The sequence below is a fragment of the Notolabrus celidotus genome, chromosome 9 (assembly GCF_009762535.1).
Source record: "Notolabrus celidotus isolate fNotCel1 chromosome 9, fNotCel1.pri, whole genome shotgun sequence".
In the NCBI taxonomy this organism is placed as follows: Eukaryota; Metazoa; Chordata; class Actinopteri; order Labriformes; family Labridae; genus Notolabrus; species Notolabrus celidotus.
Genome location: NC_048280.1, coordinates 32,557,004 through 32,571,609, shown reverse-complemented (window position 1 = coordinate 32,571,609; position 14,606 = coordinate 32,557,004). Strand labels below are relative to the sequence as shown.

Below are 14,606 nucleotides of genomic sequence, written 5' to 3'. Positions count from 1 at the left end.
TTGTAGGATGAGCGCTGATCTGGAGCGCGTTTCGCTCAACACATCAGTGACCTCGGCCGGCCCGGGCGGCCGTGCGCTCTCGGCGAACGTCCGACGGCTCCACAACGCTCTGAACCTTCTGCTGAGCGACCAAGAGAGAGAGCAGTTCATCCACTGCCTCAATGTGTACCACGCCAAGCGCAACGTCTACGACCTGGTCCAAACTCTCAAAGTGATTCTTAACACACCCGGTAAACGCCAGCTGCTGCCCATGCTGCGCCTGGTCATCCCCAGGTCCGACCAGCTGCTGTTCGACCAGTACACCTCCGAGGGACTCTACCTGAAGACGGACCTGATCCCCAGTAACGGCACAGCGGAGGGCTTCGGGGACGAGGGCGACCCAACTCTGCAGAAATATGTCAGCTCTTCCCACGAGCAGCCGCTCACCCCGGGCTGTCAGGATGGTTTCAGCGCCGCCGCGGAGCTCTCGGCCTCCATGGCCCCGCAGTTCTTCGAGAGTCCTTTTGGAGAAATGCGCCAGGTTACCCTCACGCGCTCCAGGAGCCACGAGGGTTTGGGTTTCAGCATCCGTGGGGGGTCTGAGCACGGCGTGGGGATCTACGTGTCCCTGGTGGAGCCCGGCTCCTCTGCGGAGAGAGAGGGGCTGAGGGTCGGGGACCAGATAGTGACTGTGAACGACCTGCTGTTTGACCACGTCACTCACATAGACGCTGTGAAGGTAGGGTGATGTGCGTGCTTGAGCGTGAGTTTGAAGGGTAACTCATAATTACTTCATTAACATCCTGCAGGTTTACCTCCAGGAGAGGAAGAGTCAGTGACTGCGTGTGTGTTTGTGTGTGTGAGAGAGCCTGCTCGTGTGTGCAGGCTGCGTGTCTGTTTCTGCAGATTGAGTGCAGATGTAAACGTTGTGAGCTTCAGGCTGTGAGAAGAGAGATGCATTACTGCAGGAGCATGCACTGCTGCTCCACAAAACAACAGTAGTTAGTGACAGCGCTGCTTCCTCTGCCGGCCCGCAGGTCCCGTTAGAAGCTGCCTCCAGATCAGCTCCACTTTCTTTGTATTAATTCTTCTACTTCAATTCACTGTGGCTTAATGCTCTGCGCCCCCTGGTCCAGCGTCCCAGGATGAACTCAGATATTTAGGGACGGAGTGAAGGCCTCTTTCTTATTTTTAACTTTGAATAAAAACCTCACAGAGCGGTGAACAATATTTGATTTATTTATACTCCAATATCTGAGAGCGCTGAAGTTCATCATGAGATTGTGTTTTAATTATAGGGGACTTCCTTTTGACTGCAGCTAAAGTAAACCTGGTACAGTTAGGACTACTTTATGTGAGACAGCCTCAAACAAACTTCATGTCAGTGGATCAAACATGCAGCTAACTCAGGCTTTGATACTGATGTAGTTTAAGAGAAGACAGAAACAGATATGGGCAGATATATGGATAAGACCTAACCAATTATATAGAACTGATATGACTGTGCATGGTCTAAGGGCTGCTTTGCACACAAATAACTCTAGAGTTATTAACATAATTAAACTTGAGTGAAACACACCATCAGATGTTCTGCTTCATGTGCTGCAGACAGTGCTGGGAGGATTGTAAAAATCAGAGTCAGAGCGCCCTCTGCAGGGCAAATGACACCTGAGGGTTAATGTGTAGTAAGCAGTTTGATGCAGACTGGAATCCCAGCAAGCTGAGCAAGATTGCGACATGAAGCAGATCCTGTACATAAGACATAAACAAATATTGATCTGAAGATGATTTATTTTTGCAGCTGAAAAAAAAAGAGTCCCTCTGATCCCACGATCAGAGAAGCTTCCATGGCAACAGCTCATTAGTGTCCTCGCAGGATGAATTCACATTAAACTGAACATTTCAATTCAGGGTCGGTTCAAGCAGTAGTTTATTTGTTGTAATTCACATAACCTTTGACATTGACTCACCTTTAAACATAAATGAGTCAAATGTCTCAGCTTTGAACATTGTTGCTGTTATCTTTACCTCTTCTGGTTTCAGTGACTTTGTAGAGATCAGCAGCTTAGAAATGCTCTCTCCAGCTCTGCTGCTGTTGTCTGGATCACAGGACAGGATGTTGCTCCACTTTTCCCTCAGAGATGGCTTTGGGTCCAGTAGCTCCTCAGGCTGCTCTCACATCTGTGCCCTCTAACTGTCATTATTTTCCCACACTCTCAAGACCAGCCTGAGACGGACACTAACTTTTTTAACACAGTGTCAACAGATAGAGCAAGAATGAGACGGACTTCTTTCAGCAGATTTATTTGATTGATTTATGAAATATTTTAAACGGGCGGGTTACAGGATTAGACCACTCCTCAAAGACCCGAACACATTTCAATGAAAGAATAAACACAGGAAGCAGAAGCAGGAATCAATGTTTGACATGATCATTTGAAGAAAATTGTTCAGCAGATTTATCAACTGATTGATGATTGTACCTTAAAAGTTTTGAGATCTAAACCAAACCCCAGTCATTTTCTTCTCATCTTACAAACAGACCTCAAAAAATTCTGAGTTCACACTGTACAAATCTGCATCATGAAGATCTGTGTTGATGAATTTACTCTAACAACAATTGAGATGCATCTTTACCACAAAGGTGACGCATCTTTACCACAGAGGGTGACTATAGACTGTATAAAATATGGATGTAGTATCCGTGACGTCACCCATCTGTTTCTGAAGCGCTGTTTGAGGCAAATCGTATTGCTGTTGTCGAGTCAGTGTGACGTAAAGAGGCAGAGTTTGAGCCTCCTAGCCAACAGCTGCAGCGTTCCCGCCATAGACTGTAATTAAAAATGGACAGTGTTGCTCCGCCTCTTCCCATTGTACGGTTCTGAAGCCAAAAAATCCCTCTCCTGGGCGCCGCCATTGTGCAGCCAGAGCCTGTGAAGCCACTGTAATGAGCTCTGTCCTACAGCGTAGCGTCACAAGACGCTGTGTGTCCTTTGAAGTTTCCCTCTACGGTGGCTGTCAATCAAAACAAACCCGGAAGTAAAACCCCGTTTTTTAAACTCTAATAACTAACGAAAAAGAAACTTTTCAGAAAAAAGAGGACTTGGACACAAAACAGTCAAATACTAACTACATATCACCACAGCATACGGATGTGAGAAACATTCGTAGGACGTGTATTTATTTTTTAAAGTTTGACTGCTCCCCCATTCAAATGAATAGAGGAGACAGATTTTTTGACCTATACTGCAGCCAGCCACCAGGGGACAGTCACTCCGCTGAAAGCTTCCCCACAAGCCAAGCCGGATGCACCCCTGGTTCCTGCAGGCAGGTGTGTCTCTTATTGGAAGACTCGTAATCTCAATATCTTCGAAATTGCCGTGTTAGAACATGAGCTGTCCAGATTACACTGGTCTTTTGTACCAGGCTGTAAACATGTTTATTTCTGCTGCAAAGATTGTCTTTTTCCCATTCATGTGTATGTAACTTCCGGTTCTTCCAGAGCCAGTCTCAAGTGGATCCGCGATGAACTGCAGCTTTTAACACTTCTGCATTGGACTCATATTTTAAGACCGGAGGTTGCTGCTTGAGGTTGACGCAACTTTACCACAGAGGGCGATGGTGCTCATGGGAAATGTAGTCTTCAACCCAGATAAACACTGTTGCATGTTTTCAGCGACCGTCCCATGGTCTGTACCTTTGTCCTGAAACAACAGAAAAAGACAAGTTCAGCCTATACTTTCTCAAGCTCTGATAAATCACAACGTGGTGATAAGTGAGGCGGGGCATTCATTGTAATGTCCCATGTTTGGGAGACAGCATTAAGTGCACTCTTGCCTGCAGCACATTTTCAATTTTCACATAAAAAGCTGAGCGAAATGAAACAGAGATTTTTTGCACTGATGAATTCTTACAGCACAGGTACAAAATGTGGTTTATTGATAAAAGCAGGTGTACAACTGGAAACAGACTTCACATTTGTGTGGAGACTGTATTATCCCTCCTTTGTGTTTTTGTGTCTGTGTTAGTGTGTGTGTTAGTGTGTGTGTGTGTGTGTGTGTGTGTGTGTTTGAACTGGCCTTGCTTCTGAATTTGCAAACACAGTCATCTTTGTGAAATCATTTTTCTCTCTGTAGTGCGTTTCCCTGTAGGCTACTTAACATTCACAGAACAGCAGCGTATGGAAACATGCATACGTTTATATTTTATATTTCAGTTCATGCATATTTGGTAGAAATGCAAACATTCAAGGCACTCAAAAGCTACAGCATGCCACATCAGGGCTGTAGAGAAGGGGAGCATATCTAAAAATTATGGAGATGAGGGGAAGCAGCCTTCAGGCAGACTCTGGCAAAGACAGCAGCATGGACTGCAGCCTGTGAGTGTCAGGCAGGAAGGGGAAGGGAAACGAGGACTCAAATGCAGAACACTTGGCAGACTGGAGAAGCTCAAAGACTTGATGCACAAACTAACATGCTAGCCCTGTCAGCACAGAAACAGTAGGTAACAGGGTGAGCGAAAGATGGCTGGTAAAAACAATGACAGGGTAATTAGAGAGTGGGTCACAGGTGAGTGGGTGGATGTGGGAGTCAAGTGGATGGAACAGGCGGAAGAGTCAGAGGGCGTCAGGTGGACGAACTTTACTTAGCTTTTTGTTGTAATCCTCTGTATTAGCTCCAGAGGTTGCAGCCTTTTGTGTAAGAAGAGGGAATTATTTTGACATGTTTAGCTTCTAATTTACTGAATCACATACCATGTTTTTGATTTGCTGAAGTAGGCTGTGCAGCCAGAAAAGGCAGAAAGACTAATATGGCTGCAAAGTAATCTTACAAGACAAACATGCCCGATCAAAGGACATCATCTGAATGTCACAAGTGTGGGTTCAAGCTGTCTTCTTCTGGTTAAACCACCTTTTTCACATTAAAGGTCTATCTCTGAATAGATAATTATGTTGCTTAGCACGGCTCGTGTGGCTGCTTGTTGCAGCAGCTCTCTCTTCGTTGTTCTTTATTCATATCTGTTTAGTTCTCTTTGTATTTGGAGCCTGTCATGACTTCTAATGACTCATTCGTTAGCCATAGACACCAAACTGGCTACATCTGCAGTGGTGTTTTTACTATTTTTGTTCCTGTGTGTGTCCGGAGATCCTACGTGTAACCATGGTAACATTGATTACATACGAGATCAGCTGTTAGCAGCCCGTAGCGTGTCGATGCAAAACGATGCTAGGCCCGATGTTCCCTGCGAGCTGAGGAGAAGGAGGCAGGGATGATGTGCTGGTACTGAGGTACAAGCTAAGGAAAGACAACGTGGATCTGTCCTTCCACCCACCGTTATGGGGAATGTAAGATCTGTCTACGATAAGGTGGACGAGCTAACCCAGCACCTGAGGGAATACTGGCAGAGTAGCATCATGCTAACAGAACTAACACAGGACACAAACGCCACATTGGAAGGATTTCACCTGCTGTGGGCGGACAGGATACAGGAGAGCAAGACTGAACTAACTGGTGAAGAAGGCCAGCTCAGTCCTGGACCCTGTGGAGGTGGTGGCTGACAGGAGAATTATGGCCAAGCTGGCGTCTTTGATGAACATTTCTTTTCTATATATATTCTTGTTGAAATTCTTATTCTGTACACCTTCTTGTTTGCTGCTGTAACTTCATGAATTTCCCCATTTTGGGATGAATAAAGGAGTATCTTATCTTATAATTTTTGTAATGTCAGACATTAATACCCTCTTAGCACAGGATAAGTATCAGTGAAGATCTCTGATAATATTTAGAAATTGCAAAGGACGTCTGTGTTTTAATACCGTATGGATCCACCATGTCTGCCATTTGTAAGGTAAAGATTCCAGCGCAAATCCCCTCCCACATTTCAGGACACACCTAGATCCCTGGATTATATTAATCTAGTCTGAATCGGCATCTCGATAACTTCTTTTAACCGCTGCTTTTTCTGGTCAGACGTGATAGAGATTACGTTAGACGTTGTAAATGCAAGTTTTGACTGCAGTATGGTGGCAGATTCATTTCACTACACAGAGTGGAGACCTGTTGACAGAGAGAGCAAACTAAAACCCATCAAAAATCCAGATGTGAATTAGGGATTAGATGGATGACACGCTTTGCAGCACACAGTAAGCAAAATGTTCTATCTGCTGACAGAATGTGCACACCTAAGAATGTCGCCTGCAAAATGTGAGGTGCACCACTTAACCTCTTTGTATAAAATTAAAAAAAGACTGCAGAACTTCATGTATTGTTCAACAGCAACCACTAAATTACTGCACAGACTCTTTCAAATCCATATTGTAAATCTTGGGGAAAGCTGGTGTTGGGCTCAAAACAAACTGCTCTATCTGTGGTAACTTATTAACTTTATATGACATATGAGTAATAATTTTGTACATTATGTCTTTAAGTTTTTAATGCAGGTTATTTATCGGATGTAACCATCTTCTTTGTATGAAAGTCCAGCAAGATGTATGCTGTAGAATCTGGTGCTGCCCCAAGAGATGAGGTGGATGTCTTGCAGCACCTCACGGCCAAATTCCACCAGATCCGTGTCCGGTCCATATCTGGTCCGTCTCCAATCCGTCATGGCACCAGATCTGATAGGTTTCTATTCTAGTCAATGTGTTACCTTTCACTGGATCTGCTCCGTTGCGTTCCGGCTGCGACTTCCATTTTTGCCGGAGCATGAAGCATCAATCGGCACAGAGTAGATTGAGCGGGACAGGAAGTCAGGCTCCAAAACCAAATTCTACATCCGGTTAATTTTCAGAATAAAACACTCTGTGTTATCACCAGATCGTATGTCACTTAACTACAACAACAAACCGTCATGATGAGCGGAGCCAGGCCTGGAGTCAACAGGTCAGAGGTTTTAAGAGGACCAGAAAGACAACATGGATGAGGAGAGGAGGAGGAGAATCCTTGATTCAGTCATTACAGCGGGAAAAAGTTGGTCACATGACTCCAGCTGTCCGATGGTCCTTCTCGGTGCTGCGTTCTGAAAACGTAACCGGTGGGTATTGCCGGATGAGAGAGCACAGAGCCGGACGCAGCGGATCGGAGTCAGACTGAACACGGATCTGGTGTTCAGAAGTGTTTGTCAATCGAGTAAATTACAGACTTTACTTATCCATCGAGAATATTCCACAGCAAACTGGGAAGCCAGGGCGTATTTCACACATTAAGAGAGGTCACCGGGTAAAACTGATCCTGTGCAAACAGTGCTTTAGAGTAACAATGTGAGCCATCAGGGATACAAGCCAAGACTTCTTTGTTAGGGCCCATTTGCCCAAAGATGACTGCAGCTATTATAGTTTCATTTTGTCCCGAGGCAATCTCCTGGAGCACTTCCGAAACATCTTGTGGCATTATTAGTCATTTAAAACATTTGAAAACAGTGCCCAGGTGTAAAGAGGAAAACACAGACGTCAGAGAGTCTTCTAGTACAATGTCCTCGTGCTCTGCTGCAGTCTTGGCTGTCTCCTCTGAAAAGCCTCGGCTTCCTCTGCTCGATGCATTAGAAAAATGACGTGAGCGATGGAACAGCGTGTGGGAGGAAAAAGAGTAGATGTGGCAAAGGTGTCAGGGCTGCAGAACGCATGTGTTACTCAGTTGTTGTGGCTGTGTTGGACAGAAAAAAAAAGAAGAAGCAGAAAATATTTTGATTTGAACAAACGTGGAAGGATAACTTTTACAAATATTCACACGCAGCACGTTAAAGGACAACGCTCAGTTTAGGCACTGCAATGTACGCTGAAACTCTAACATAATGCCTCGTAATGTACTATTCATCATCCCAGACATTCACGCTTTATCTGCAGTGGTATTTCTACCGTCGGTCTCCTCAACTCTTTTTTATGACCTTGCAAGCCTCTCTCACTGAGTCAGACTCTAACACACTCCATCTATAGCAATTTTCCAAACAGAGACGAGACTTTCTTTTCTTTTCCTGGAGGCTGAATGGCTCGGGCCTTGGGCGACGTCTTATTGAAGAGCAAATAAAGAAGCTTTTTCACCTGCCTATACCAGGCTTTATTGAATCAGTGTATCGGGAGGGGAAGAAAAACAAGCTGAACAGCTGCTTTTATCCTGACAGCACCGACAATGTGGAGCACTTTATTTTGTTTGCCCCATCAGACAAACAGCTAATCCTGGATTTCTTATTGTATTTAAAAAGGATCTGCTGCTTGGTTTTCTGTCAGTATCAAATGATCAGACAGAAAATATTGGACACAATCTTTAAAAAGCAGGAAGAATCAGGCTTCAGCAGAAGATTTAAAGGCTCATGGTCAAGGTTTTGGGAGATGATGATAATGAAATCAAAACAGGTCTGAGAAAAGGGGTGATTGTCTGTTAAGGCCGGTCTGGGTTGGATGGATTGACGGCTGAGACTCAGAGCCTGTTTACACCAAAGATGAAGACGTCATCCATTAGTTTCTTAAGAGGCTTTCTGAAGCCTGACGCTGGCGGTCACAGTAATGGAAAAGCTTTCTCTCTCTAACTTTCAGTCAAACTGGAAACAGGTGAAGAGGAGAAGCTTGAGCTGCATTAAGACTCCTGGAAAACAGCAACAACTGTCTGTCTGTTGACTTGTTTCAACTTTTATTGTTTAAATGTATGCAGAGCTCTGAGCCGTGACAATCAAATCAGAGTAGTTAAAAAAGAATTGTTTTTGGAGCAGGCTGTAAACATTTTCATTTCTCCATTCAACATGGAGTAAATTGGGTTTTCATTGGCTTTTGGAGGTAGCCCCAAGTGGACACTCAAAGTACTGCAGGTTTTGCTGTTCTGCATTTGCTTCATTTCTCAAAATCAAAGGACAGCATTTAGTTTAGACCAGGTATTAATTTGTGTCTCATCTGTTCTTCGTTCTACTGAGCAAGGCAGGTCATCAGGCAGGAAGTTAGACACAAGAACAGCATAGAGCAGTTTCAAAATAAAATGTGCATCCTCCTGATCTTATATCAGACCTTTAAAGTAGATAGACATAATCACTGGTGATGGATAATATATCTCGAACATCTTCAAACAGCCACAAATCTTTGATCCATGTCATTCATAACTGGATTTTAAACTACTAAAAGTAACTTTGTGTGTAGGTCACACCAACACAAAGTAGGACATGAATACAAATATCAAACACACTTCAACCATATAAGAAGTATGGAGCACTGTTTGTAGATTTATGCACACTGAAAATAAAACAGCAACAAGCAAATTTAGTTCTAAAACGTCATAAAAACAAAGTGTGAATTTTTAAAAGTCACTTTTTAAAATCACATTGAGAGAAATATGTGTGATCTTTTTCACATTTATTTTTGTCATGACAATATATTTCTGATAAAATCCCTGTTAAATCTGAATGTTGCTTTTTAAAATCTAAATGTTTAATGTTAAATATAAATTTAAATGTCAAATCTAAATGTTAAAGCTGGGGTTGGTAATCAGATTTAGATACACTTTTTGTCATACTGGTTAAAATGATCTTTATGTCCTGATGGCAATCATTACATGATGTGTTCCTAAAAAAGAGTGAAAAAAAAATGCTATCCACAGCCGGAGTAAACCTGGGAAAACACCAACCAATCACCGTTTTTTGGCTCCCCAAATTTTAAACCAATCAAATCCCGTCCAGCCGTTCTGCCCTCCTCCTGCGCGTACATTTCCCCGGCGTGCACTCCTCCGAGTCCCCGTCTCCTGCCTCTACTTCCCCTGACTCTATTTACTGCCCCTCTCGCTCGTCCTCGGGCCTGTCCCCTCTGACCTGATGAGGTGCTTTGCTCAGGACTGTAGTCCGGATCAGAGTCTAAAAAGCTCTCACCAACAAGCAGAATAATTAATGACGTTCAGTAAGTCCTACAGAAAATATATATTTATTGTAGCGTCCGTCCGGACGCTGTAGTGATGACGGGCCGATTCGTGAACAGGTTGAGTTTTAATAACCGGTCACTGTCGGCCGTGATCACGACAACCAACAAAGCAACAATCAATGTTTGAATGAATGAAGAACTTCTCCTCTTGTCTCTCCTCTCTCCCGCTCACACACTCTACACCTCTCCTGATGCCTTCACTGACCGTCAACACTGTAGGAATTAAGAACATCTACACTGAACACGTTTAACAAACAGTAGAGTTGTTACAGTATTATATATGTGTTATAACTTTTCTCCTGATATCATGTCACCAGTACAACTGGATAATGCTAGCATGATAGTTGTGAGTACTAACAGCAGCCATGTTTGTTTGTGTTTTTAACTTTCACTATGATAATGTTTTGGTGAGGACCGGTTTTGAATCCGTCACCATCATATGGTCGAGAATCATAGGCGCTCGTGCATGTGAGCGGGGGGGCGTCGTTTTGGAGGAGCTCCGAGGGAGGAGGGGAGGGGTTAGACGGAGTCATGAGGAAAAGCTACATTCAAATTCATGCTGGTTTACCGAGACTACCAACCCTAGCTTTAAATCTTGCCCTGCAATCCTAAATATTTAGCTAATATGCGAATTCACACTGCTGCCGAGTTGAAGTACCAAAATAAAAGCTTCATAAAGCGATACAGATATCCCAGTCATAGTCAGTCAGTACCATAGACTGGGTCAATACTGATTCTGAGCATTGTCTGGATCACACAGCAGTGTAAGAACATTAACAGGCTTAGACGCACTGTTGAACAGAGGCTTAAAGATCAGTTTCTGCAAAAGTGGCAAGGTGAACTGGATAAATCGACATCATGGGGTTTATATGTACAATTTAAACAAGATGTAAAACTAGAAAAATATTTGTTACTTGAAAACCAGAAGTATAGACAGGCTGTCTGTGATTTTAGAACGAATAACACCAGGATCCCTAAGGTCACTGGAAGGTATAAAGGCCTGGATAGAAAATAGAGGATTTGTAATCTCTTAATGGTGATCGTGTGGGCGATGAGTACCATATTTTGTTTGAATGCAAGAACACAAGCATTCTGAATAATAGAGAGAGGTTCATACCCAGGTATCATTTCCAACGTCCCTCTGTGTTTGAATTAATTCTACTATTTCTACTCTCAGATAAGCCAAAAGTTATCTGTAAATTAGGAGCTTTTCTGAGGAATGTCCTTCCTTTGTTTAAGTAAGATCTGTTGTACTTCAAACATGCCGTGTGCCATCATTATATTGTTTTGTTATTTGTAATTTATGTTCTGTGGCTCCATACCATGTGATCATGGTCTGAGCATCAAATTAAAATGAAATGAAATGAAAACTCTTAATGGCCTCCTAAACTGCCTTTACAATATTTTCTGCTGAATCACTTCACATTTTTGACCACAAGCAGTACAGCTAGCAACCTGTAGGGGTCAATACTAACAGACTATGGTTGGGTAAGTTGCATTGTGGCACTTCTGCTGGGCAGCATTGTGAATTTGCATATATGCTAAATATTTAGGATTACCTGGCAAAATTAAACATCCCGATTTTAAAGCTGGGGTTGGTAATCAGATTTAGATACACTTTTTGTTATACTGGTTAAAATGATCTTTATGTCCTGATGGCAATCATTACATGATGTGTTCCTAAAAAAGAGTGAAGAAAAGCTGCTATCTACAGCCGGAGTAAACCTGGGAAAACACCAACCAATCACCGTTTTTTGGGTGCCAAAATTTTAAACCATTCAAATCCAGTCCTGCTGTTCTGCCCTCCTCCTGCGCGTACATTTCCCCAGCGTGCACTCTGAGTCCCCGTCACCTGCCTCCGCTTCCCCTGACTCTACTGACTGCCCCTCTCGCTCGACCTCGGGCCTGTCCCCTCTAACCCGATGAGGTGCTTTGCTCAGGACTGTAGTCCGGATCAGAGTCTAAAAAGCTCTCAACACGGGGGCTCTGACAAGCAGAAGAATGAATGACATTTACTAAGTCCTACAGAAAATGTATATTTATTGTAGTGTCAGTCCGGACGCTGTAGGGATGACGAGCCGATTCTTGAACACGTTGATCTTTAATAACCGGTCACGGTCGGCCGTGATCACGACAACCAACAAAACAACAATCAATGTTTGAATGAATGAAGAACTTCTCCTCTTGTCTCTCCTCTCTCCGGCTCGCACACTCTACACCTCTCCTGATGCCTTCACCGACTGTCAACACTGTAGGAATTAAGAACATCTACACTGAACACGTTTAACAAACAGTAGAGTTGTTACAGTTTTATATGTGTTATAACTTTTCTCCTGATATGGTGTCACCAGTACAACTGGATAATGCTAGCATGACAGTTGTGAGTACTAACAGCAGCCATGTTTGTTTGTGTTTTTAACTTTCACTATGAGAATGTTTTGGTGAGGACCGGTTTTGAATCAGTCACCATCATATGGTCGCAAGTCAGCGGCGCTCGTGCATGTGAGCAGGGGGGAGGGGGTCGTTTTGGAGGAGCTCTGAGGGAGGAGGGGAGGGGTTAATGTGAAAAAGATCACATATATTTCTCTAAATGTGATAAAAGAAGGATATTTTAGGGCCAAATAGGGAGATATGTTGCTGTTGCATGTTTTATTATGTAGCGTTTTCACCCACGATTGAGGCAAAAATGACTGAAGACCGATGAGTCAGATGTGTGATGAAAGAGCAATTCATAAGTGTGTTATAATGATAAAGCGCAGAGTGGAGGCATATGTTCTTTTTTTTTTTTTTTTTTGAAAAGGCCTTTTCACACATGAATTCCTGACATTTTTAAGATAATTTCAGTAGACCTGTTATTTTCAGGTTGGCCAGAAGGCTAAAGGCCACCTCAACCTCACCTCTGAGCCTGTCGTTAGAACAACTGGAGGTTAGGGTGAGTCAGTATTTCCAATACGATGGCCGCCATCGATTGCCTTCAAATCTCTTGTTCAGGAACAAAAAAGTCAGCCAATCAATCTTTATTTATATAGCCCCAAATCACAACAAATGTTATCTGAAGACTCTTTCCAAACAGAGCAGGTCGAAACCATACAAGGACAAACTTCCTTTAACAGGCAGGAACCTTGAGCAGGACCAGACTCAAGTTAGACAGACATCTGCTGGGACCTCGTTGGGGTTGGAAAGCAGGGATAGAGAAGGGTTTCCTGCAGTTCCCACGTTGATTCATTACAACTTCTAGCTGATAAATAAGGAAGGAGCTGCAAGAAAGAAGCAGTCGGGTGAAAGTCCCGATGGAGAAGTTAATAGATGTAATACAGATTTGGTTGTTTGTCCTTTTCTAACCCTCCCGTCTTCTCTGGATGTTCCTTGGTGACTCATTTACAAGTCAATGAAACACAAATTAAAACGTCAATGAGCCGACTTGTCTGCAAATCAGATAAAAGTCAGAATTAAAGCTAAATCTATCTTAACAAGGCCAAACACTGTCTCAAACTTCACTGTGTGCAGCCTTTTTGTGGCTCTTTGAACAGTTAATCAACTTCTTCGGGGCGGATTTGAATGCCTACAAATGTTTGACTGTTTGTGACATTTGCACTTAACCCTCCTGTTATGTTCATTTCTTAGGAACAGCAATAATTTTCCTGGGTCAACTTGACCCAGGGCATATTTAATGATCCAAAAGTGTCAGAACCCCACCAAAAAAACAAAAAACTTTTTTTTTTTAAATCTCATTATTAACTCAATTACTAACCATTTAAATCAATATTTAGTGCAATCATGTTCTTTAATTCTCATAGATCATGGTTCAATGAGGATAACTGACTTGTTTTTAAGAAATTCAAACTTTTTTTAATGTACACTGGAAAGACCTTAATATGTATTCAGTAGTTTTACATGACATAGATTTGTGTTTATTTTAATAAACATTTTTATATTTTTCTTATTTTTATGAAGTGATGTTGATAAATTAACAAGAGACAACTCTTCTGTCACATGCTGCCCAGATTTTTATGTTGTATTTAGCTGGTTTGGAAGGCATCTTTTAGCTGAAAGTGGAAGGAACCTCTGAATACCACTAGCCTATCACCCACTGTGACATTAGAAATGCGAAATAATACTTTTAACTAGGGGGGAGCCCGACTAAGGATTTGCTTAGTCGAATCTGATTCATCAGATTTTGCCCATAGTCGACGAATAGTCGAATGTTTTTTCCTTATTGACCCAAAGTCTGCATGATGGTGACCGCATGACAATATTACGCATAACCATTTACAATAAAGAGACTCGTAGCTTAAAGTAAAAGGGACAACAGAATATTATAAGTATAAAACTTAGATTTTTTAAATCTATATTGCAAAAACAACGAGGTGATGATGGAGAGAAAACTCAAATAAGGCCACCATCCGTTAAACATGGAACAACGCGCCGTTATAGAATAAGGAATCAGGAGATATTTAAACAGTGTTCACACAGAGGAGAGCAGCACTGCAGAGGGTAGTTTGTCCAACTTAAAGGTGACATATCATGCAAAATTGACTTTTTAATGGTTCTTTACCTGAAATATGTGTCCCTGGCATGTCTACAAACCCCCCGAGAATGAAAAAAATCCATTCTGCCCCTTTTTTGATTTCTCCACCTTTCTGTAAATGTGTGTGAAACGAGCCGTTTCAGACTTCCGTGTTTTTGTTACGTAACAACAATATCCGGTCTGTCACAGAGTCAGAGCTCGGAGCTTGTT

General features: G+C 42.7%; 1 protein-coding gene across 1 annotated transcript in view; it reads left to right on the top strand.

Annotated features, from left to right (window-relative positions):
* The window catches only part of LOC117819034 (whirlin-like), a 171,686-nt gene continuing 157,080 nt past the window's right edge, over window positions 1–14,606 (top strand). The window contains exons 1-2 of the mRNA XM_034692232.1: window positions 1–374; window positions 510–718. Of these exons, the coding sequence (XP_034548123.1) occupies window positions 8–374; window positions 510–718 (576 nt within the window). The 5' untranslated portion in view covers window positions 1–7. The remainder of the gene's footprint in view (window positions 375–509; window positions 719–14,606) is intronic.